Genomic DNA, 27,599 nt, shown 5'->3' on the forward strand with positions numbered 1-27,599 from the left:
TTTTGTACCTATACTTTTTTGTACCTATTTTACATTTTACCTATACTTTGTACCTTTACATTGTACCTATACTACCTATATTTGTACCTATAATTTTACATTGTACCTATACTTCATTATACATGAACGTACTTTAAGGTAAATTATTAAAATGCGTATATATATTTGATTGCTTACAATAAGGCAACATAGATCTGACCTTCAGCAAGATAGGCATGGGGGGATTAACTTTTCAGCAGCAGGTATTAAACTTAAAAAAGATTGCCCGTTTGCTGGGTCCTTCCATTTAGGATTACCACATTTGCCGAGGAGGTTTAATTTCTTTTTCTTTGTAAAAAATAAAAAAATAAAAATAATAACAATAATAGGCTGATTTTGTTTTTCACTGAAAAACTCTATAGCATAGTTGAAATTAGCGTGCTTATTAAAAAGGTTTCTCAGCTTTGTTATTGAGCACTAGTAGAGGGAGTTTTTTGAAATGAAAATTAGAAATATGACGCATTGAAATATATAGCATTTCTTTTTTACATTTTCGCGTGTTTTAGAAGCAGAATACAATAGTGAAACAAGTCGAGCGAAGCCAGGGCATGAAGTTTCGAAGTTGAGCCTGAACTATGAACATACGTGAAAAGCCACTCATTTGGGAGGACGTGTACCTCACTGCAAACATCTGAGACCTAGGAGAGTCAAGATTACAGAGATCACAGTTGAAGTTACCCATCACAACACAAACAAGACCTCCCAAGTTTAAGGTTCTCACCTTAAACTTAGCAACAATATTAAACTAATAAAATGTGTTATAATAGATCTTTCCACCTCGTTTATGAGGGCCAGGAACTTAATTTCCGCTCTAGATGAACGGCAGTAGCATAAATTGTTTAAATTATACATTACCCTTGAACAAATCTGGTCAGTAAAAAAAAAAAAAAAAAAAAAAAAAAAAAAAAAAAAAAAAAAAAAAAAATCAAATTCAGAGCTTAGCATAGACTTTCTTAGATCAAAAACCTCTCTCTTAACATTGGGCTTATATCACTGAAATGATATGAACATTCGTTCCAATTTTTGGGCTATGGGGTTTAACTTGTTCCCTAAAGTAGAGAAATAGCCCTAAGTAGGGCTGTAGGAAATAGGTTACAGCATATTTGAAGTAGACTTTGTTACAAGTGGGAAATTTCTCGAACTCATTTTTGGTTAAACCAAATCTTATTCCAAAGTTATTAGAATTAAACTTACTACTTTTAGCATATTTACATTACAGAAGCGCCTAATAAACACCTATTGATTTTGAATACGCCATTGAGTCCCATCTTTTTTTGTTACAATTATGACGCTATTAACAAATTTTTAATGTCTAATGACTAATTTACAAACTAATCCATGTTATTGTTATCATTTGCATCCCTCTCTCCAAACTTCTATATAGCATTCCCGTCTTCGGTTCTTTAACTTCAGATTGGACTTATTTTCTCTCTAGGGCGGAGTTGGGGTTTATCGTTTCAAAGATATATAAGAACCAAGCGAGAAAATATTTACAGCCAAAAAATTTTCCAGTTGGAAATCGAGACAAAAACCTTTATTAGCCTAATCGAAGGGATGTGATAATGTAGTATATACTTCCTGTCCCGTATCCAAAACCAATCCTCCAATCCCAAAATAGGAACAACCTGACTTAGCCTATAGCTGGTTGCAAATGACCTCAATTACTTCGAATATGCCTGACAAATTATCCTAGACGTTTTCTGAAGCTCATGACAAAGATGGAATTTAAAGCACTATTGTACAACTAACCTGAAATTCTGTCGTGATCCCGCCCTCCCATCAAGTTATGGAAAATAACAATAGCTGGAAACTTTTTTTTTACTCGGCGGCCCTTACTCTGGCAGCGCTCCATAACCTTTTTTTTTACTCGGCGGCCCTTACTCTGGCAGCACTCCATAACCTTTTTTTTTTTACTCGGCGGCCCTTACTCTGGCAGCACCCCATAACCTTTTTTTTACTCGGCGGCCCTTACTCTGGCAGCACTCCATAACCTTTTTTTTTACTCGGCAGCCCTTACTCTGGCAGCGCTCCATAACCTTTTTTTACTCGGCGGCCCTTACTCTTGCAGCGCTCCATAACCTTTTTTTTTACTCGGCGACCCTTAATCTGGCAGCGCTCCATAACCTTTTTTTACTCGGCGGCCCTTACTCTGGCAGCGCTCCATAGCCCTTTTTTCCCATAACCTTTAATCCCAGGGAAAAATTAAACAATTTCCAGCCGGAAATTCACCACAAAAAGTATGGGATCTTATACGAGTTGCAACTGGCGCCAGGGTCGAACACAAAAATCACTAATCCCATCTATCGTTTAACTTTCTTTTTGCATATCCTAAAATACTGTATATACGTCTTTCGAATATCTCAAAATGTAGAGAAGTTTAAAGAAAGCAGAGTTACTTTTACCAGTCAGCCTACCAGCTTGAGGTCAACTAATTTAATTAACCTATTAAGATGTTGCCAAGCTATTCTAGGCCTACTTTATGAAGACTGGATTTTAAAAAAAATTAAAAAAAAAAAAAGATTATTTATCAAGAGAGAATTCTCAACTTTAATCCTACAACACTGAAAAATAATTATATCGACTATGATAAAACATAAAATCGCGAAGGAGAGAAAACGAGGACAATAACAGCCACTGAAAAAATTACGTAGATACTTTCGAAGACCACACTGCTTTTCCATGACGATAAATAAAAGTTCAAATAGGGATAAAATCCTTTTAATAGACAGTGATGATGATAACTAGTGATAGAAATTCACAAAAAATACCAGATATTTCAGTCACAAATGCAGTGACCGTCATCAGTAGTAAAACATGTGCATGTGTGGTCACATATGCATATGTGACCGAAATATCTGGTATTTTTTTCTGACTTTCCATCACTGTTATCATCATCACTGTCTATTAAAAGGAGTTTATCCCTATTTGAACTTTTATTTATAGTGAAATTTTTTTTTTTTTTAATATTTTATCAGTTTTATTCTACACTGAGTACGGTCAAGTGGAGGACTTGACCAAAACATTTGCATAATTTTGTTTTCTTCATTAGCTGTTATTGTCCTTTTTTTCTCTATTCTTCGCAATTTTATGTTTTGTGATGATTAGCCAGTGTGGTCTCAGAAATTAATTTAATCAATTATCTAATTTTCTTTACAGTCACTAAACGCGATACTATCAGTGTCACTGGCAATTAAATCGCCAGACCCAATTCTTATAGATTTTTGGTTTTATTTGCTATCCGGGTTGCAGTGGTAGCTAGCAACCTAGTAAGAGACGATCACGTCCAATGTTAAGAAATATAAAAACCCATAACTCCTAAAGAAAAAAAAAGTCAGATCAAAACAAAAAGTACACCATTAGAACCGCCATGTCTGAAACCCCTGTATAGGAAACTTTCTGTCATTTGACTTGAACAGCAATGGAAATATATTGGCTGGAAAATCAAAAGGTGGGAGGTACTTGCGCCGAATCCTAACCCATTTATTTTTATTTATTTATTTATTACCCGTCAAAAAAAGGTACAAAAGACGGAGTATCACTAAAAAAAGAAAAAACATACACAAAAAATAAATTACAACACATTACACATAATCGAACAAATTACAAAGACAAGAAACAAAAACTCAATTATACACTGCACTGCAGGTACGTAAGAAATTTTACTTTTTCAACTCCCAAGTACTGAAGAAACATAAGCAATCTGATTGATAACTTCAATTCAACTAACCTAACCTACAGCAAAATACTTGATAACTTCAATTCATAATCGACGGACTCAATCAACTAGTTTAAATATGATAAGAGACGGTAAAAAGACTAAATATGACAAGAGATGTGCAAATAAAATTATATGGACAGCGATTTACTGCCTTAGCAAACGGTACCAAGGGTGGGAAGAGACTTTCTCGTTGTACCGTTTAATTTGTTCAATTATAGCTACCGTTGGGTCCGCAATTTTAAAATTTTTAACAAGGCGCGAATTTCTTGTCCACGGCGGGAGCCGCAACAAGAACTTCACATACTTAAAAAACGTGGATCTGAGCTTTCTTTTCTCTGGCTCGGGAAAAATTCTCCAAAACGGGCTTATATACAGGAAATGGGGAAGGGATACTGCGTTATAAAGTCAAGCCAGAATTAAACGGTTGAAACGGATTTTAGATGAGACTACTCTACTGTAAGCAAAAGCCAGTCGTTTACGGAGATGATCAATAAGAAGGGAGCGGGTAGTTTTAAGATCCTTTCCAATTGGTAAACCAAGGTAGATAATTTTCGAGACAGGGGCTACAGACAGTTCTCCCAGCCTCAGAGACGAGACCTCTTCGTGGCGCCAGGTGAACAGAAGAATATCCGACTTCTGTGGGTTAAATTTAAGGCCAATGCGACTGTAATTTGATTGTAGTGTGGAGAAGGCGGTCTCTGTACCTGTGACTGTGCGGCTGGGGTTCAGAATGTCATCGGCGTAAGCTATTATTGAAACTTCTATGCCACGAGCTATGTATGTTGTCTCAATAGTAGACTGTGGTTCAATAATACAGTTATTAAAGGCACAAGGAGATGTGATCGATCCTTGTCGAGCACCCTTTTTTACTGGGACTACAGGATTCCCTCGGTAGGAAAGCATCACGTCTGGTGTATATTCGGTGAGGGATCGACCATGGCCAGGAAGTAGGAGTTCAGCCTGTAGGTGGTCGTACATATCTTTAATGGGTAGTAGAATGTCCTTCTGTACACCTCTCTTTCCCATATCCAGAATGAGTTGGTCATGGAGAAGTGAGTCTTAGGGAAGGCAGACGTCATGTAGACCTATAACAATGGACTCCTTTGATTCATCAGCGTCAATCAAGACTGAAGCCAAAGCAGAAATGGCGTGGCCGCAACCAAGGCCCCTCTGGAACCCAAACTGGGAAGGGAGAGTCCAGCATTTTTCCTGGATTTCATCAATGACCAAAAGTTCAAAGATTTTGCAAAGTGTTGGTGCCACTGTGATCGGTCTAAACGAAGCAAATTCCGAAGTACTTTTTCCTTTCTTCAGGACTGGCCTAAGCGACCCAGTACTGAATGCCGATGGTACGAGTTCAGTAGTGAAGATCATCTAAAAGAGAAGAGTTAGGTATCCCGAAAGAATTGGGCTGCAGTGGCTTAGGTGAAGGGCGGATACACAGTCAATGCCAGCCGGTTTCTTATTTTTTAAACGTCAGCCTGTGGACGAAACCTGGTCCTGTGGTTAGGTAACTATGAAATCCGTATCTGGAATTGATGAGAGGAGGGATAAAAGCTTTTCTTGAACAGAAATGTTAAGATCCTGTTTCGGGGCTGAAAACTCATCAAGGTAATAGTTTATCCATGTTAAAGATGGGATATCTGACTCGGGACCCGCTGACACCTTCTTATCAAACATTTTCCATAACAGATTGGGGTTTTTAATTACTTTTTCAGAAAGCTCAGATTTCAACTGCACACGGTGACGAGCAAGTTCCATCCCAAACCTACGCTTAGATGCAACTCTAATCTCTTTAACTACTCCTGAGTGTGGTCTACCTCATTGTTTCCATATCCCGTACCAGAAGGTAGCTCGGTCGCAAGCTAATTGTAACAAAGGGTTAGAAGACCATCCCTTTTCTTGAGTTTTTTGTCTGGCACGAGACTTGAGTACTCCCTGAGATTCGGCAAACAGAAGAGCATGGGTCAGTTCGGCGTAATAAATATTAAGACGTAGCCGCGCATCTCTTTCATCACGATGAGAGAATTTCATAAGTAGGTCAAACGGTACGCGAATTTTTGACAGAACAAGATCACAAGAATCTTGAAACTTTTCTTTATCAATTTTACGCCAAACCGGAACCTCATGCCACCTCTGAGTGAATATCGACGAATTATTCACAGCGCAAAACGAGGTAGGCCTACTGATAATACACTGAACTGGGAAATGATCCGAAGTGAAATTATTCGCAAGGACAAGAACCTCCCGTACGGGCAAAGAACAAGAACTACCAATGTGGTCTAGATTGGACGTAGAACCAGTATGGTGTATATACGAAAAGTTCTGGTTTTTCCGGTGAATAGTAAAACGGTTCTCAAGTATCCCTATTAGAATGCAACAACGACTGTTTTGGGCACTAATATCAACATCTAAATTACAGTTAAAGTCACCCACTATTATGCACTCAAGGGACTCGTGCTCGGCTTTTTTAAGGCAGCGGGCTAGTTTGGCAGCACTTATAGCAAAAGCACCATCAGATTTGTCGTCACGGTAATCAGTTGGAAGGTACACATTTATAACTAGCAGGTTATCTAGTCTAATTGCAAGAAAATTGCCACTGTTGTCGTATATTTCTCACGTGAGACGATTGCTTGCCAACGTGGCAACACCGCCAAATAAACAGTCCCGCGGAGATGAACGTTTTGCAGGCACGGAGAACACAGAGTAAGACGGAAAGAAATTTAGTAGGTTTATGCCAGCTTCTGTGATGAAATGTTCTTGCAGGCATATCACATTATATTTATTCACAAACTGGTCAACTACAAGAGGCCGCTCGGAAAATTTCCGTTTATATTCCAAGAAATTAGTGAAATGTTAGAGATTTCGTTATTCATCATGTTAATGAGTTGCCTTTGCTGGTTTTTCGGACACTTTACGCTATAGCAGGTAGGACCCGCTTTCTTGCAGGAAACGCAAAACATAGCACGAGTACACTTTTCTGCATCGTTCTTTTTGGAGATGTGGTCAGACGAACCGTATCTGGAGCAAAGTTAGCTATTGTTGGTTCACTTGGCAGCTAGGTGACCTTGGTTTTGGCATTAGTAGCAACGACAGGGTAAGAAATAGAATTCTTCCGTGGGCAGTTTTTCGTGATAGATTTTCACAGAGTCCTTAAGAAATTTATCCAAATCCAATCGACAGCTGAAAAATACGTTGAATATACGGGAACTGCGAAGCTGTTCAGACTTCGTAGCTCTGGGGATCAGCACAGTTAGCTCATCCGCCGATGCGTCAGAGGGGACTCGTTTCAATACACTAATATAGTTAGGGCTCTTTAATGCAGCAGAGATCTGCGGCTGCTTGGTCTTGATTGACTCAACAATGATTTCAGCTGGGTTTTTCGAGTGAACCGCCTGTTTCCAGTTTTATTTGACTCTCCTTAATTCGGATATCTCACTACTGGCCGCACACACCTAATCTGTTAATCCCTGCATAGTACTCGGGGTATCAAGCGACTCGGGCAGATTTTTCAGTACGATTGCATAGGAGGGCTTATTAAGCTGGTTTGAAGCGCCTGGCCATTCGATGGGTTTGTTGGCATTAATAGCAAAATGGTTCTTAATAACTCGAGACAATTCATCAACCTTAATAGCAACGGTTGCTGCAGTAGCTTCACTAGTAGTTGGGACTGAGCAGGGAGAATCAATAGCAAAGGTCGGCAATTTGGTCTTCTTGGCGTGAGCTTGGTGAATCCATCTGCAAATTTCCGTAAAATTCTCTTCATCTTTCGCGTGAATTTTACAGCGTGTTGTAAACTGCATTAGCTTATGGAGCGATTCTTTGGTTTTCAGAATTTCTTCTGGTGTGAAAAATCTGACGCCTGTATCAATTATTCCCTCCAGTTTTTCTCCTCTTTCCATACTACGGCTCACAAAGGTCAACACAGCATTCAAGAATAATTTGTCCTCCATTTCCGTCGACATCCCAAAAACAACGTGGTACTGTCGACACACCTTAAGAAAAGGTTGAATATTGCTTATAAGATTTGCGTAATAAAATCTTTTATTGGCAACTTCCAATCGGCAACACTGAGCTAAAATAATTGTTCCCAGGGGAAAATAACCAAGCGGTCAACATAACCAAGCCATAGATAAGCCGATTATAAAAAGTCTTCAAATAAGTGTCCACTGGGAAATTACTCACAATGTAAAACAGGGTTTTATCCAAAAGAAGGTTCTTTACACCACAAGCTCTAGATCGAGAATGATCTAGAGTACCACCAATTATGGGGTACCACCTCCATGTTGAAGATGCGGTAATGAGGTGCGTGGCAGGTGGCACCGTTCCCCGTCTAATGATGCATGGCAATGGATTTATGGGCTTTGTTGGGCTAACCACCTGGCAAAGCTTCTTTTACCTGGTTATGATTAACAACAAAAAGCCTCGGACCAAACAGCCATTTCGACGACGACCTGTAGCACGTCCACCGACCATCCAAACGGACCTGTTTACGGTAGCCCACTGCAATGTACGAGGTCTCTGATCTAAGTTTGACCAGTTCCTACATTTAGAGAACTCGGTCAAGCCATCTATCATGTGCATCACTGAGACCAATCTAAACCAAGAAATTCAGAGCAGTGAGGTTGCCATACAGGGATACACGCTCGTTCAGGCGGGATCGAGAGCGTACTTACGGCGCTAAATACGGAGAAGGAGGTGTCGCTGTTTATATACAGAGCCATATACCTTATTCATGCCTGAACATACCAGATTCAGCAGGCGAAGAAGCTCTGTGGGTCAGAATGACCCTCCCAAATAAATCCGTGATTGTCGGTACCGTGTATAACCCTCCAACTTACCAGATTACCAGCTACCTTGAAACCTCCCTTGAATATATTCGGGGCAAGTACGTTAAGTCTGGCATAATCCTTCATGGAGACTTCAACGTCCATCATAGCGTGTGGCCTCGCAGCAAAAATACTGATAGGGACGGGTCGGACTTGTATGATCTATCTCTTTCTTACGGGCTGGAACAGCTTGTCGATTTCGACACGTATCACGGCCCAAACAGATCATCTTGTCTTGACCTATTCCTTACAGATCACCCTGACTCCTTTAAGGTAGACGTTCATGCTTTCACCAGTGACCAAGTTGCCGTCGTTGCACGTGGAAACCTACGTATTCCGCCTGCAGTAAAGCATGAACGAACAATCTGGCTATACAAAAGAGGTGATTGGGACGGTTTGAGAAACACTCTTTTTTCTCAGCAGTGGAGAGCCTTCGTCCTGGAAGGCCCAGAGAAAGCTGCAGATGAGTACCAGCAGGCCATAGTTGACTCTGTCGAAAAGCATATCCATTCAAAGCGGATCCAGGTGTCCAGTAAGGACAAACCTTGGTTCAACGCCCAGTGTAAGAAGACAATCCGAGCACAGCAAAAGGTACACAAGCGATGGCTACTTTCGAAGAGCGAAGAGGACAGAATTGCATTAATAAATGCGAGCGAAGATGCAGTTCAAGCGATTCGGCAGTCCCGGGTTCAGTATAGGGAGAAATTCGCCACCAAGCTTCAACTTGCTTCGGCAAAGAGTTGGTGGAAAATTGTCAAGGAGGCTTTACCGTCGTCCAAGGGGACCGCAATTACTTCTCTCCAGAGTAACGGGACAGTGGTACAAGATCCAAAGGCAAAGGCTGAAGCTCTTGCTAAGGCTTTTGCCGAATTCTCGAATCTAGACGATGACGGTAGAGAAGTGCCAAAATTCTCCGACAGAACCGACACTGTCCTGGAACGCGTGAATTTTTCTGCTCACAAGATCCTTCGCATTCTGCAACATCTGGATGTGACCAAAGCCACGGGTTCTGACAACTTACCAAATGTTGTCCTCAAGTCCTGCAGTGCCGAACTAGCTGGGCCCGTGTCATTGCTTTTCCGGCTGTGCTTTTTCTCCGGAACCTTCCCACGAACATGGAAGTCCGCCCATGTTATACCTACTCTAAAGTCAGAAGGCGATCCAACGAGCGTGGGCTCCTACAGGCCTATTAGCCTACTCTCCTGTGTTGGCAAAGTCTACGAGAGCGTCTCCAATAAAACACTTCATCAGTACCTGGAATCAAATGACTTTCTAGGCGATCGCCAATATGGAGACCGCTGGAAACGCTCAACATTAGACTGACTAGTGGCCCAGTATCAGGAGTGGATAAAACTTCTGGCAACGGGATACGACATAAGGCTACTATCCTTCGAAATTGTGAAAGCTATTGACAGAGTATAGCCCCGTGGCCTGCTAAAGAAACTCTATGTGTATGGTGTTGGTGGATGTCAGTTAAAAGTGATTGAGAGCTTTCTTTCTGATCGTTCACTGCGGGTTGTTCTTGACAGGTTTACTTCCCGCGAATATCCAGTGAAAGCAGGGGTACCCTAGGGCTGTGGCTTGGGACCTACGCTCTTCATTATCTACATAAACGACAGGGGAGACAACCTCGCAAACCCTCTGCATCACTTTGCCGACGATACCACGACACACTCAGCCGTCCCTAAACACGAAGACCCAACACAAGCCTCCCTTTCCCTACAGATGGATCTTTTGAAAATTGAAAAGCGGTCTGATGCATGGATGATCAACTTCAATGCATTGAAAACAAAGGAGCTTCTAATTACCCGATCAAAGGTGCCACGTGAACACCACAGTTTCATCCTCAAAAATGAAGCTATAAACAGAGTCGGTGAGCCTCCACTACGTGAGATTCATTTCTTCACCGATCTCTCTTGGAACAACCACCATGATCCGATGAGAACCTCCTGTGCAAGAAGGCTGGGAGTTACTCTTTGCTTCAAAAACCTTCTTCCATTAAGGTCGATCATCCCACTCTACAACTCTTGCATTAGACCCATAGCTGAATATGGATGCCCGCTATTTGCTGGTGCTGCGAAAACGCAGTTGGCACCACTTCAGAAGATCCAGAATAGGGCAAACAGGGCGGGCTGCGCCTCTACACAAGAATTGCTCCAGCCTCTAAATAAAAAGTTTGATGTAGCGTCGACGGCTGTTTTCTACACGTACATGAATTTGCCTCCCTCGGACGAGCTCTCTCGAATTGTGCCCCCCTTTGTCCAGCCGACAAGGCAGACACGAAGGCACACAGCTCGGTCCAATTATCTAAAGGAGGATACGCCGAAAACTGAGTACTTGAGGAACAGCTTCATCCGGCGTTGTACTTCTATCTAGAACAATCTTCCTGGGGATATTATCCCTGCAAATCCCTCTGTTGACACCTTCAAAAGAAGGTTCAATAGACATTTAAAACCTTGAGGCCATTGAAAGAGGTAAATGAATGGTGGCATATCAGATACTTTGAAGTACCTGGCACCGTGAATATTGGAAAAAAAAAGTGGCAGCTACTACAGCATTCTGCCTAAACGGCATCTTTTCTTCTCTTTTCTTCTTTCTTTTCCACAGATAGCTTCGCACTGGAACATCGTAGAGTTTTTCAATGGCTAATTTTAAAGGAAATTAATTGGGTTAAAAACCTTTTGTAACAAAAACAAATTATTTTTAAAACAGAATAAATTTTTCCACTAAAAACTGCATTTTTGAAGCAATCAAACAGTTGGTGGTAAAGTTATATTAGAACTTTATATTCCATAGATAGCTTGGCACTGGAACATCGTAGAGAGTTGTTCATTACATTAAAAGACGATCATTGGAATAACAAACCATTGTACACATTGAATTTAGTTAGGTACTTGATTGTTTGAGGTTCTTCTCTTAATATTTCAAAAGAGAATTATATTAAAAGACAATCATTTGGATACCATTATGTTAAAAGACGATCATTAGAAGAACAAACCATTGCATACATTGGACTTACTTAGCTGACTGATTTTACAGTAAAGAACGACCTCTCGCCCATAGTAGCTGATATATGGTGGTTCCAAGGGTAGTTACATAAAGGACCGATATAGCTCATCATAAATCCGGGTTGCAGCGGTAGCTAGCAATCTAGTAAGAGACGATAACGTCCAATGTTAAGAAATGTAAAAAGTCATAACTCCTAAAAAAAAGTCAGATCAAAACAAAACGTATGCCATTCGAACTGCTTTGTCCAAAATCCCGATATAGGAATCTTTCTGTCCTTTGACTTTAATAACAAGGGAAATATCTTGGCTTGAAAATCAAGAAAAGTGGCAGCTACTACAGCATTCTGCCTAAACGGCATCTTTTTTTCTTTCTCTTTTCTTTCTTTTCCACAGATAGCTTGGCACTGGAACATCGTAGAGAGTTGTTCAATGGCTCATAGCAGTCAAGATCGAGGCAATAAGTACTTAACTACGCTTTCCAGTGTTTACTATAATTGATTTTTTTTAATTCGTCGATTTTTCTCTAGGCACTTATTGCTATCAATTGTTAACAACTGTTAACTGACTATTGATCGCTAATTCAATCTTATGGTTTTGATATATTTAGCTGAAGAATAAAATACTTGTGGTATGTGTGTAATAACATCAGGGGAACTAAATTTTACCAGTCCATAAGAATTTATTACCTCACTTAAAAAGGCAAAAAGTTAAAGAAAAAGCTAAAAGAAAAAAACCAAAACTAAAATAAATAAAAGATATAGCATACGCTGTGATTGTGAAACTCCGTTTCCTCTTGGCCTCCTTGACGTGTGATCAGGAGACTGAAGTGGACTAGCACCAATCATAAGGGATGAATCGGACGGCTTTCTAACTGGACGAGCTAGAAAGATAAAAGAAAACAATTGGACAAGAACTAAAAGAGTTTTTTGGAAGCTAGATGGAGGAGTAAGACACGACACTCAAAATAGTTCAGCACCTGCCGCGTAAAAAATAAGCATGGTCACTTACAGATGGATATGTTCTGGGGGGAGGAGGGGTAGCCAACAAAACAGAACAATAAGAAAAATTAGAAAATAAGCATGGTCACTTACAGATGGATATGTTCTGGGGGGAGGCGGGGTAGCCAACAAAACAGAGCTAAAATTGGGGAAACGTGAGAAAAATATAAGAAATTTATAGCATAAAATTTATAAAGTTTAATATTGTGGGGGAGGTGCAAGGGGAGGAAGCGCATGTGTACATAGCCCAATCTACCTCTATACTACCTGTTTAATACATAATGGAAATGCGTAGTACTGAAATTAAAACTTTGATTAAAATTATATAATAAATTTACAGAAACCTGTAAATCAGTTCAATTTATAAATACATTTTGGAGACGAAAGTTCATCTGTTAGGCATTTCGACATTGTCACGTCCAGTCTTTCAAATCATGAAATTTCGTCATGTTCCGGTTTTTTGTGCCCTTGGAGGAATCGTGACATAATTTTTTTCTTTTTTTTTACATGGCTTAAGGAACTTAGAAAATAGACATGGACTCTGCGTTTCTTAAGTTGAAAATAATCAATTCCAATTAGGTGTTTGAAAATGACCAAAATAATAACGCACTTTTATGCATTTAAAACGCATTTCTCAAAACTTTCAGATTCTGTGCGGTAATTTAAGACAAGTTATGCTACGACTTATATTGCAGAAAATGAACGAAAGGTTAATAAACTGTAAATAATGGCCATTTATTTGAACATGTATGCTATTTCCAGGCCTACAAGACACAGAATGAAACGTTTTGGTACCAAAAAATCCCAGCCATATTGGCAAGCGAGAAAAGGAGAAATATCACATTTTATAAAACCAGAACACTGCAAATATCCCCACCAAAGATTGTGCGTCATAATATGTTGAAGTGTCAGTATCTAAATGGATAAAAAAAAAAGGCAATTCACTAGCATTTTTAAAATAATTCACCGAAGTGTTTTTTGACAAATTACAACGATTTTACTAAGGGAAATTTATAATAGCTGAATTAAATTTCCAGAGGATATTCAAAGTTTGTACTTAGGCGTGTCAAAACAAAATGCTCAATTTTCAGAAATATCCTCTGGCAACAGTTCCCAATTTTTGACGATTATTCTTATATTTTTTAGAGAATTTAGAAGTGAAAAAGAATCGGTGAAATAGAAAAAAATATAAATAGAAAGTGCATAATACTCAGTAATAAAACAAATAATGAGTGAGTTATTGCATTTAGCATATTAAGCAAAAAATATTCATACTCACAATCCACTTCTGTTACAGACAAAACATATCTATATAAATAAATGTATTTACTAAAAGAACAAAGATAGAAAATATTTTTATACTCACAATCGACTTCTATACAAGATGCATGAAAGCATAAACAAATGAATTAAAATTCGTTTAAAAGAGTAGAACCTTAATTTATTGTCTGTGCTCCTTATAATTAGTACACGGGGGATGGAGGGGGGGGGGCTCCTGTCATATATCATTAACCTGAAGACCCCTCAGCAAAAATAGCAAAACAGAATGTTTCTCCCCCGGAAAACTCCTATGAGGCTAGATCCTCTAAGTTATATAGGTTCGAGACCCGGAAGATGGTTGGGTTATGACTAATTGTATATTCAGACAGATTTTTTTTTTTTTTTTTTTTTTTTTAAGTTCGCATTATTTCTTTTTTTTTACTGCTTCATTTTGCCCGGTTTTGTAATGTCTATTCGCGACATATTGTTCCTCTTTGAATGTCACACGCATGAAGCCCCGTATTATAGTTTTTTTTTCCGAGTTTTCTCACGGTTGGTCAGTTTCACTTTAGATCTTCTTTAATCGTCAGCTTAGAAAAAAGAGAAGAAAATTTAATTGCTTAAAAATTACGAATTTAAAAGGTGACTTTTTATTGTTTTTGTTTCTGTTTTTTTCTGCAAGGGAAAATGATTTCTTTTTTCCTTCAAGCTCATTTAGAATTTGGGTTAACTTCAAGAGGATTGGGATTTCGACCGGAATATGCTTAGTAGTAATGATGATTGTAATTATTTGAGGATATTTAAGATGATCACCGGGCATGACCTGCCAGATTTAAGATGGGATGAGAGCAGAAGATCAGATGTTACTCGTGAAATTCAATAAAATGTGCTACACCGCCCCTGGTGATATTAGGATGTTCCACTCCTATCTCCAAAATTCAATAAACCTAAATTTAAACTGGATATCACACATTTCGCCCGAGATTTGGCTAAATTACTCGAAGATAAGCAAAATCGACCGTAACATCGGTTATTTGATAGCAGAAACATATAAAATGGTTTGGGCTCGACTCACCACACACCTCAACATCTTAAGCCTTCATATTTTCCAAGTTTTGTGATATTTCATCTAATTTTAATGTATTCTGATTTTCTTTGTTTTGCGTTTACAGATAAATATCTCAGTAAGCAACATATAAACACAAAATAGCTTATTACAAAGTTGACAACTTTTTATACTCAACTAAATTTACAGAATAACGTTTTTGCAAGTCTACCTGTTTTACCAAATTTTACTTAAAATTTGAATTACTTTTTTGGCAAAATACTTTATTGAAGGTTTGATCAAACTATAGCCAGTATGCTGAATTGTTCTTTGATCAAATTGTACTCAATATACAGAATTGTTTACTATAAGGTCACCAAATTTAACCAACAATTTTATTCCTAAGTTTATTTGAATATCACAAAGAAAAATTAACAGCATTGTTTTGTATTTACTAAATTTGTGGTAAATCTATTCTACTAAGATTACAGCAAAATTTAGTCTAATAAAGAGAAGCATTTTCATCACCACGGTCGCTGATTGCATAACATCTACAGCTAATTCATATAAATTGTCCACAGCCAACACAAAATAAGAAGACAGGGACCCACAACCCACATAAACGACAACAGGGCCTGGTGTCGCAGCCTCGAACCCTCACTTTCTTGAAGTAGGATTGCCGTGCATCCCTGCAGACACAATTTTCTTGTTGATGGTGAGTCCACGTTCCGACAGATCAAAAAATGGCTTTTCAGCCTTGAAAAGAGCTGCTTCACCTGGAAAAAAACACCACCATGGACTTTTTTCTAAGTAGCAAAAGTTTAGCTGACCATTTTTCAATCCAAACGATGAGAAGGACTATATCGGAATTATAAATTATTTTTACCATGCCCAGGACACTTGCCAAATGCAATGCATAGTATGCAAGGCAATCTTCACTTTAAATACTTCATCATTGAGAGTCCACTTTCTCCGTGTCCCTGAACTACTGTGATTTACATTATGTTTACGCTAGATTAAGTCACATTTTACGAGGCAAATCTTCCTTGTCCTGAAATGGAACGAAGGAATAAGAAGAAGAAAGAGAAAAATATAAGAAACTGCTGTAGTACTTACGCAGAGATGCTCCCGAGCCAATTTTCATTCTTTGGGCAGCGGCGTATTGTTGTGACCTTAATTTTGATCTTTGGACTGCTTGTAGTTCTATGGCACTATTGCTGCGAGCAGAGAGAGATGGAGTACCATTGGGCAAACCTAAAAAGAAATCGTTTTGCTTTTAATCCATTTAAAAATAGTGGTAAAAATAAATGATAAATAATAGCACAATAATTAGATATATAAGAATAATAATATAAAATAAATAAAATTGAAAATCTTTTAAAGAAAAATTCTTTAGGTAAATCAGACGTTTACAGAAATTATCATTTAATTTTTCGGCAAAAAGGTTCTCTAAAATGGTATCCTAAGTATTATGCAGCTATAATGGTATCCCTAAGCATTGGTATCTCTAAATATTGGTATAATGGTATCCTAAGTATTATGCAGCTAGTAGTGCAGCATTAAAAAGCAGAATTAGAAAAATTGAAAACAAGATCAAGTTTGACTAATTAAAATTACTATTTTAATTAAAGATCAGAGTCTATGGATGTAGCCAAAAATTTTCCGAAATATTAATTAGCTTTTAATGCTTCTACGAATAATTAAGGCTAGACTAGTTTATAGAACACATGCTAGTAAAAATTACTGCAAAAAATACACCTATTATAATTTTTGGGCGATATTAGTTCTTGTATCTTTGGCCAAATGTTAAGCTGAAAAAAGGAAAAATTAATTTTTGTTTTTAGGTTTTATTGCTGACTTAGCGATTTAATGGATAACGTAAGATGGCCACTTTTTCTTTGGCTTTATCTCTAATTAAGCCTCTTTCATTATTACTTTCAGAACGTCTCAATTTTCCTAAAAGATCTCTTTTTACCTTTTGATTAGTCTCAAAATAACCCAAAGAAGTCTTTATTTTGTCGAGGAAATTTAGCCCCACGTGGGGTGATACAATACTAGTACGCTAATACAAAACGCGGTTATACATAACATACAACATGTCAATAGAGGATTAAGCCAAACAAGCGGCAAGCATACTAAATAAAGTTGAGTTAGGATTGAGTTTACACAAAAAATTCAAAAAACGCATACAAAATTTGTTTATATCCATTTTTGTTACGTTTTTACGAGTCGAGTAGTGTCAGTGTCAAGTAAGTTCAAGCTTTACATAGAATTTTACGCAAGCTTATGATTACGTTATGGAAAAGTCAGCACAGTAACAACAAAATGGTAATTTTAGAAGACCGATTATAAGTTTAGAAAATAAACAAATAATTTTCCCTAGAAAGCCTTTCACAATTGGTCAAAGCTTGAACCTCCATCTCCATTCCCCATTTTTGTTTTTCTGATAGATTGTCTATTATGACTGTAATTATTTTAGACAATGATTTATATTTATTGGACGATATATTATATCAAACGTGTAGATATATTGCAGACGATTAGATATATTTTATATCATGTTAGATATATAACATATATGTAATATATTATACATATAACAGTAAAAGCTCTGGTGGAATGATAAAAATAATTAATAATAAAATCTTGAGAAGGAATAAAATATGAGAATATAAATTTCGAAACACAGGGTAAAAGTATATTTCTTTTCGACAACAAAAGATTCATGTAGTAAAAAATATTGAACTTTTAAAGTTTTTATTTCCCCTATATTCGGGATTGTAGGTGTCTTTACCTGGAAAAATCTTTTACAGTTATTATTATGGCTTTATTATTTTATTTTGTTCAATGTTATCATTCGTTATTATGCATACTCATTGGACTTAACAACTCCTGGAATCTTTAAGTCCATAAATAATTAATATTTAGTGTATAAGATTTTTTATCCAACCAAATTATTTAGTTTTAACGATGTGTTTGTATAGGCACTTCAATCTAATAATACAAAGAAAAAAAAGACTTTACCCACTTAAAAAATGAATCCTTTTTTGTTACAAACCCTCTCTCTGGGTTGCAAACCATTTATATGTTTGTTTCTCCAGCACAAAACTGTTCAAGCATAACGGAGAGGAACAGAGAAAAAGGAGAAAGAGAAAGAGAGAGAGAGATAGAGAGAGAGAGAGAGAGAGAGAAAGAGAGAGAGTAAGAGAGAGAGAGAGAGAGAGAGAAAGAGAGAAAGAGAAAGAGAAAGAGAGAAAGAGAGAGAGAGAACGAGAGCACCGGTGAGATGGAAAGAGAGAGTTTAGGAGAGATGGAAAGAGAGAGAGAGAGAAAGAGACTACCTGTGAAAAAACTTAATGGGGTTTTCACACTGCGTCGTATAATCTTTCACGCCAGCACATCTTAACATAAGTAAAGACGTTACGCTAGGTTATGCATTCTTCTGAGCAAATGTTGCCCATAATGTGGACAGTGTAAAGTAGATTCAAGCTTTACATAGAATTTTACGCAAGCTTATGATTACGTTATGGAAAAGTCAGCACAGTAACAACAAAATGGTAATTTTAGAAGACCGATTATAAGTTTAGAAAATAAACAAATAATTTTTCCTAGAAAGCCTTTCGCAATTGGTCAAAGCTTGAATCTCCATCTCCATTCCCCATTTTTGTTTTTCTGATAGATTGTCTATTATGACTGTAATTATTTTAGACAATGATTTATATTTATTGGACGATATATTATATCAAACGTGTAGATATATTGCAGACGATTAGATATATTTTATATCATGTTAGATATATAACATATATGTATTATATTATTATATTTAGACCATGTTTTGCAAATTTTTACGTTAGCCTTGTTTCAAAGGACTTTTTAAGCGTGAAAGATCGTACTTAACGCATCGTGATTTAACCACTTGCATAAGTAATGTTCAATTGCATGGAATTGTCGAAAATTGTATGCGTAGTGTGTAAGCTACTTATTAACTAACGTTACCAAAGTCCAATACAACGTTCTTAGATCAATATATCGATCACTGGAGCTTGAATCTTCACCTCAATTCAACATTTTTAGTTTTTAATAGTTTGTCAATGACGATTGTGATGATTTTAGACGATGATTATAAGTTTTATAAAATTTCACGTTAGCCTATTGTGAAAGATCTTCCTTAACATTACGTAACGTAACCACTTAGCATAGAAAATTACATACGCAGTGTGAAAGCCGCTTATTATCTAAGGTTACCAGAGTTTAATAAAACGTTCTCAGTTGGACCCAACTTTGATCGGAGCTTGAATCTCCACCTCCATTCCACATTTTTAGTTTTTAATGGTTTGTCTATGACAATTGTGATGATTTTAGACGATGATTATAAGTTTTATAAAATTTTACGTTATCATAGAGTGAAAGGACTTTTTTAACATGAAAGATCATACTTAACATTACGTAACGTAACCATTTTTCATAGAAAATTGCATATATAGTGTAAAAGCCGCTGATTAACTAACGTTACCGAAGTCCAATAAAACGTTCTTAGTTCAGTACAACGTTGGTCGGAGATTGAATCTCGATCTTCATTCCACATTTTTAATTTTTAATAGTTTGTCTATGACGATTGTGATGATTTTAGACGATCATTGTAATCCTTTTTTTAATTTTTGCGCTAGCCTAGTTTGAGAGGTCTTATATAAGCGTGAAAGGTCATAAATAACGTAACGGAACTTAAGCACTTTGACTTAGCATAAAAACTACGTACACAGCGGAAAGCCACTTAGAACGGTTATTAATTGACGTTAGCAAAGTATAATACAACGTCTTACCGACTGGCACTGCCGGCCTTCTTGGAATAGGAATCTTCTGTAGACTTTCAGTGCTTGTACTAGAAGGCTTCTTAACTACAGGAGTTCTTCCAACGTTGTTTAAGGAGCTGTGCGAGCTTGAATTTGACATGGGTTGAGTTGGATCGCAGTATAAAGCTTTTTTGTTGTGAGGATCTAACGAGTTCAGTAATGCAGCTGCTTGGTCCTTAAAATGATCCGCAAAACCATAATAGGCCCTACAAAAAATGGCCCAATTTTTACAAGTGTGGTATTTTCAGAGGAGGGGGGGGGGGGCGGGTCGTTGATTCTCAACTTCAATTCTTGTAATATTTTCTTTTTTAGTTGCTTAACTATATATATGGTATTTGTGAAAGAAATTCAAGCTTGTCTCAGAGCGAAAAAAAAGAAAATAAAAAAACTAAGGCTTTCTAGCGTCGCTAAATAAAATCATACAATTAATTATGAAACTCAAAAGTATTAAATTTTTCTCTTTTATTCGTGTGGTTTAATTGGGTCAAAAACAAATTTTAAAAAACCTATACTTCAATTATAAGAACACAATGAAAACATTAATTCTAATTGTTTTTTCGCTTTTAGTACTTTTGCTTTAAGTTGGCTAAACATAAAAAAGATGCTTTTGCCAAAATGGTGAAATAGGTACATTTATATCTACGTATTAAAAAAAAAACTAATTCATGCTCTGCACACTAACCAGGCCCTACCTACTTCATGATCAATAAAAATGGTTTTAAGAATAACACAATGTACATACCTGAGAACATTTTAAGATTGGAACCGAAGAAAATAGGACCTTGAGTGAACATCTCAATGTTGATAAGTTAAAATCATAGCCAAGTTCAAACTTTATTTTTAAGTTTCTAGGTCTTCTGGGCAACGCTGGACTGTCAATGGCGTTAGTAGTTGTCAATTCCTATCAAACCCAACTTAAAATATTTTGATTTCCTCCCTTATTAATTTCCTACACTTCCTGGAGTGGAGTGGCCTTTAAGCCTGACCATAGAGCACTCGTTAATTGTTGCATGTTTAAAGTTTAATATGCTAGAATAAGCTTGATTTAAGCTAAAATGTGGAATTTGAATTTTATTTTTGAACAAAATGAACTACCTCATACTATAAACCGCATTCTTGTCAATACAAAATATTTATAAAAATCTAAAAAGACACGGAAATCAATAAACAATATTATTATTATTTATTATTAGCCTTTTGTTATTTATAAAACAAATAAGGACACGGCAGAGCAAAACTGATAAACGAAAGGCTATCGATGTACACAATTGTAAGATTTTATTCGAGGAGGGTTAGGGGCAACTTCCAAAAAAGATCTAAAACCTGACAACGCTGACAATAAAAGAAGTTAAGGGACGAATCGTAAAAATCCCTAACTAGAGGGAATTAAGAAGTTTTACGAAGAAAAGATCCCCCTTCAAAAAGGAGGAGACTTATGGTGGTTTGCCCGGACAGAATTGATTGCAATTCATGGAAAATTGCTTGGGCATGGCAATAAGTTACAGTAAGTCCACCAAACGCAGCATATAAGCAATAATACTAAGTCAGATATAAATTCCAGGCATAGAGGATAATTCTTACAGGGTAGCCCCTTTCTCGGGGTAGAGCCGTCGCCACATGTGCGGTGACGTCAATTCACAAAATGGGGGTTGGTGGGTGTATTTTCAATATCTAGAGAGGGGATCATTTTTGTCACTTTTTCTCAATATTTTCAATGCAAATATCAAAAGGGCATTATTCTTTGAAAATATCCCCCCTCCACAAGATATTTTCGAAAATTTACGGGAAGTATAACCAATCCACTGCCCCCTCTCCGATTGACGCCACTGTTCATGTTTTTGCGCATAACTATTTATGAGCTTTGTTTGTTGGCTCTTAAAATGATAAATATAAACATAATATTTCCTAAGCTGCATTGTAAGTAAAATATTCTAATACACATCATCGCCATAGACGAAATAAGTGAAACATGCATTGAATACATAAGTTTTACTCTGTAACAAAAGAGAAGAAGAAAAAAAAAGATAAAGGTGAAACTATTTAATCATTTCTCATTTTGCTCGTCAGCACAGGCTTATAAGTGCTATAATTGCTTCAAAGAAACACTTACTACGTTTCATTCATATGCTAAGATCATTTAAGACTCTACTTTCTTATGCTGCCAAATCTCTCCATGGTGGCAAACAAAGCACGTAGCCACCAGTTAGGTCGTACTGAAACTAAAAAATCATATTTGGAAGATATAGTAGACTATGTTGAATATTTTAATAGCTTCACTACTTTCTTTTTTTTAGTTTCTCCATTCCACGTAAAATGTATATGGAGAGTAACCTGAGTACAACACCCCAAACTTGAGACATACATGGTTGACATTCCATGACTATTGCGACTACAACTGCTGCATGTACCACCGTGTTCTATTGTAACCCCAATCTGCAATAATTCATAAATTACCAATAAAAAAAAAATGTGTTTTGATTTTGAACGCCTGATTTATTTAATTTCCATTTGGCTTAAACTAGTATTAGTTCCTGTGCCAATAGCATAAATAAGCAGCCTTCCCTTAATGTTAGAATTTCTTCTTTTTTCTTCTGTAGCAATTATTCTTTTACTGTCGCTATCACATAGGTATTCAGCCGTCCCTTGTAATTACAGCTTTTTTCACTAAAATAGCGACGAAGACCACATAACGAACAACAAAAGCACGAAGAACAATAGGGAAATCCTTTTGCAAAACAGTGTAGATAATTTGAATGAATATTTCGGCCCTATGTCCAAGGGCCGTCCTCAGCAAGACAAAAAAAAAATATAAAAGAAAACAGACTCACAACAACATGCGACCAATAAAACCAAAAATTAAAATCTTTTCAAAGCATTCCCAGCATCCTTACTTCAGTGAAGTTCAACTAGGACTGATAAAAAGTGAGGTAATGATATTAGCGTCTTTTTGCCTAACTTAATAAAATAAGGATATCATTGGTCAACTGCTCCCCATAAGCGAGACAAAATAGCGACGAAGACCCCACTGCCTTTCCATAACGAAAAACAAAAGCACGAAGAATAATCGGGAAATCTTTTTACAAGACAATGAAGATAATTTGAATGAATATTTTGGCCCTATGTCCAAGGGCCGTCCTCTTTTTAAATATTTTTTCTTTTATATATTTTTGTCTTGCTGAGGACGGCCCTTGGACATAGGGCTGGAATATTCATTCAAATTATCTTCACTGTCTTGCAAAAGGATTTCCCTATTGTTCTTCGTGTTTTTGTTGTTCGCTTTTTTCACTATTAAAAATTCACGGCTGCAAGGTAGCAGCTTCAAGAAAGCTGCAACCTAGTAAAGGACGAACCACGGATAATAGTAACCAAGAATTAAAAAACTCCTTTAAAAAGAACTGGGAATTGAAAAATAATTGTCATTTCTAGCTGATTTAGGAATGGTAACCATTATCTAAAACAGTTTTGGTAAATTGTTATTTAAAAAAAATAATTCAGGGAACTTCAAAAATAGCCTGAAACTCCTAATTAATTACGTTGGATCGAGAAAAAGTAAACCATTGGAATCCCCATGGAACCCTATACAGGAAACTTACAATCCACTGGGTTGAACACCAGGGACAATCATTCTTTGCATGAGTACCACCTATGTTTCCTCTTTTGTTCTCTTTTTTTTCTTCAAATACAGGCGCAGCTTCTTCCAAAGCTAATCTTCAATTACGCAATGCCAGATCCCTCCTCTTGCAAGCAAAGCCGTATCCAGAGAGAAGAAAGGGGTTAGGGTGTTTGAACCCCACCTCCAAATGTTTGTCCGACTCGTAAAAACGTAACAAAAATGCATATAAACATATTTTTGCTGTGTTTTTAATATTTTTTTGTGTACCCCCCTCCCACCATGAACAAAACCTAGATATAGCCCTGCTTGTACATACTCTGACTGCACCATGTTTCTGCGTGTTTGCCATATTATAGCAACGGCGGTACAAGTACAGACAATTCGTCAGAACGGGGGTAGTGGATGTGCCTATCAAAAACAGCCATTGACGCCATGTCAAATTTATCTCTGAGAGAGGGTAAAGTTATCTGATTGGTAATATAACTCACCCTTGGGGGTCTACTTTGGATTTCCTGAAATAGTACTAGTAGGGTTCTAGAAGCCCCTGCAAAAAGCGGGCATCCGTATTTGGCAACAGGTATAATTCATGACATAAAGGGATAATCGAACTGAATAGTAGTAGGTACAAGAACAAAGGATTACACCAGACTTTCACACACAGGAGGATGGAAACCGATGGAGATGTGCGCCCGAGAGGTTTCTGGCAACTTATTTTTTTTTTAATGCTATTCTATTCCTATAAGCCGCGTTTGCCTGATGAGTATTTACTTCGTTAGATACAAGCTATAATCAACAAGTCACATAAATATGCTCAGATAAATTAAACGAATCAGAATATTTTGAAGTTTCTCGAATATCCCATTTTCTGATAAAATTTCAGAATACCGGCCTTTTGCTTCCACCAAAGGCAGTTGTGGTATATGAATGGGCCTGTCAAGCACGGATCTGTAGACCAAATTAGAATCTAGGAAGGCAATTTCAAGGTACTATATTTACTCCTTCGCTACTTGCAAGGCAGTAAAGATTCTCTGAAGACCTATTTGACCTTAAAAAAAAAAAAAAAATCTATACACATATATATATATATATATATATATATATATATATATATATATATATATATATATATATATATATATATATATATATATATATATATAACTAAAAGCTGTGACAACCCATTTTCGACACAGTTAAACCTTTTACTAAGCTGCTCCTTACGAATTCCGATTAGAATTTTCTGTGATGTCTAGCTGTTCATTAAGGTTTACAATATACGTACATTAAAGTGTAGCCTACTAAAAAATATGTTTTTATCTGGACTTAAAATATATGTGAGTAAAAGCACACTATTAATTTAGAATAATAATATTAGGCTGCTCTATAAAATATTACTATTTAAAATTTTACAAGACTGAAACTCTGGTTTCAAATCATGTGCATTTTCGCTTCTTTTGTAAATTTTTACTACATGTGTTTTGGGTGTCTATGCAGCGGGAAACTAAAAACATTACTCAAGTTGTTTTCTAATATATAGCTGAACTTTTTGCTCAATGATTCCATAGAAACCCTTAACAAATTATGTGGTTCGACTATCGGGGCCAATAGCATCCACTATAGTTCGGTGGTATGTACTATTTGTAATAACGGGGAATAGAATTGTTGGGGAGCAAAAACATAGTAAGACCTTGGCACCGCGATTTAAGTTTATTTACTAAGTGTTTAGTAGTGTATTTCAATACTCACAACTATTTACAGTTTGAAACCATACATGACCACACTGGTGAATGTGGCCACTTTAAAAATGGCGTTGCCCATGCAAGATTTTCCAAAAGTTTAAGATATATATATATATATATATATATATATATATATATATATATATATATATATATATATATATATATATATATATACGAGTGGCATATAAGAGTGGCATAGAATATGCTGTGATAAAACTAGAATATTGGACTGCAATTTAAATTTTAATCGAAATTTGAATAGGCAATTATGATTCCCAATCATCCATAGTTTTGCACAAAGACTTTTTAAGCCACCATTTGTAATCTAGTATTTTAGATTAAAAAAATATAAAAGTAATAGATCTTTCATTAACCGTAAGCAAAAAAAAAAAAAGATTTAGCAATCCATAAAATAAGCAAGGTTAAAAATAAATAAATGGTCAAAATAACATTTAGTAGTCTGCTTAATCCTACAAAATATACTAAAATTATTAAAGCAAATTGTTGGAGAGTAGAAACATACTAAAACCTTGACATAAAAATTATTTCCGTTCATAAGGTTCGGTAAAAAAAAAAAAAATCAGTTAATAGTATGCTTATTTCAGACTGTTAGGCTTGCCAACGTAGTTCCCTGGATTTGAGTCAAATTTTATAAAAAAAATTTCACAATTAGGACCTGTTTCTTCTTGAATGTTCCAAACTCAGAAGTACAGGAGTGGAGGTACGAGATAAAAAGCACTTTCCTGGACCTTTTGTGGATTCTTTACAAGTTGATGAGAAGTCAGTGTGCCGGAGATGGGTACTTGAAAGCACCTTTTCAGGCTCTAATTTAGAGAGTAGTTCCATTCTTAAAAGTTCTCTTGATAGGGAACCGCTTTCCCAGTTAGCAAAAAAACCCCAACCTTTGATACACTTTTTCCTTCTTCTTTGTATTAAAAAAAGGTCAGACTTAGCTTTAGAGAAAGATGTACTGGCCGATTGGGTTCTAAAAGTTCTATCCTGACATTTAAATTTTTTGACTTTTTTGTACATATTAATTGTCTATTGTTTACTCACAGGCAGTAGCGTAGCTAGGGGGCAGCAAGGGAGGACGGCTGTCCTAGGGCGCAGCCAAAATGAGATTTTTTGTCAATGTTATGATCTACTTATATTGTGGTAGTGATGGTACGGGGGAGGGCAAAAACCGCCATTGTCTCTAAGCACTAAAAACTCTTAGTCACATCGCCCATATCGGAGCTAGGAGGAAGGAACTCGTGCACTAATATTCACCTTTCAACAGCAATCGCCGAAAGCCTTTTGTCGAACAAGTATATTTCTGCTTTACGCCAATTGGTATCAAAAAAGGGACAGTTCATTCTTTTTCTCTTTCAGTATTTGCAGAAAAAAAATATTGGTAGTTAAACTATACCACCGTCCTGCAGCTTAAGACTTATGTTAAACCTCCCCCTCTCCCTAAGATGTATCATGGTTACTAATATATAAGATGTACTATTGTTACAAATATATTCAGAAAGTAAAATGTGCTTAATATGTTTTTAATGCAGGCTGGCACTGGTATAAAGATAACCGAGCTATCCCATATGGTATCAGTCAACACCCATCAAGTCAAATAAACTATAAGATGAATACTAAAACAATGAATGGTTCATTATCAGCTAGCAAATGCTGACATTAGTGTTGCATGAAATCGTTTTCAAATTGAAATCTTTTGCAAGTGCAGGTTTTGCGTAGCCTCATGGGCGTAGAGAGGGGGGGGCAGCTGCCCCCACTCCCATAGACCTTCAAATTTGTATTAAATATGGCTGAAAAGGCAGATGGTTGTAAAAGCTGTTGATAAAAGGCCCTCCATTACACTATCGACTGCCCCCCCCCCCCCCTAGACAATATGCTGCCTACGCCCATGCATAGCCTCTCACTGAGCTTTGTCTCATAGGAACAAAAATTAACGAGACTAAATCTCGATAGTAAAAATAACAACTTAGAGGAATATTTGTTTAGGGTCACAGCATAGTTCATCACATTCAGTCATGTTTTAATTCAGTCATAATTCACTACAGTCATAGCTTCTAAATGGAAGGTAAATTCACCCAATGCATACGCTTTTACCTTTTGTATTTCAAGTAAACCCACGTTTTAATTTGGTATTTTAGGGACATATCGGGAAGCAAATCAACCAATGAAGCTTCAAGAAGACTATTTATTTACGCGGCATAGAAAAACATGGTTTCCAATTGGGTGTTTACGGGCAAAAACGTCAAATGAAAATACATCTTGAGCGTTGGCTTTTCTTACTGCGCAAACCAGTTTTATGAAAAAATAACGTTTAACCAAAATGAATTTAAATAAATTTTAACATCCTCTCTTCTGGAAAGATAGTCAGTTTATGGTGCGCCACTTCCGCTAAGCAATTACAGCATCATTACCATTAAAGTTTATGCTCCATCTAAAAGTTTTCCGTGCGTTATTTTTCTACGATCCTATAGTATTAATACTT

At 36.7% G+C, this 27,599-nt stretch overlaps 1 protein-coding gene across 6 annotated transcripts in view; it reads right to left on the reverse strand.

The window, feature by feature from the left end:
- Window positions 1–27,599, reverse strand: part of chb (CLIP-associating protein) — a 224,423-nt gene that overhangs the window by 54,300 nt on the left and 142,524 nt on the right. For all 6 annotated transcript variants that reach the window (XM_089089866.1, XM_089089869.1, XM_089089867.1 and 3 more), the window contains 3 exons: window positions 19,721–19,956; window positions 16,014–16,151; window positions 12,361–12,474 (listed from right to left, as the gene is read on the reverse strand). In XM_089089866.1, the coding sequence (XP_088945992.1) occupies window positions 12,361–12,474; window positions 16,014–16,151; window positions 19,721–19,956 (488 nt within the window). The remainder of the gene's footprint in view (window positions 1–12,360; window positions 12,475–16,013; window positions 16,152–19,720; window positions 19,957–27,599) is intronic.

This window comes from Artemia sp. Qi Xiang Cuo, chromosome 5 (assembly GCF_049724085.1).
Source record: "Artemia sp. Qi Xiang Cuo chromosome 5, ASM4972408v1, whole genome shotgun sequence".
NCBI lineage: Eukaryota > Metazoa > Arthropoda > Branchiopoda > Anostraca > Artemiidae > Artemia > Artemia sp. Qi Xiang Cuo.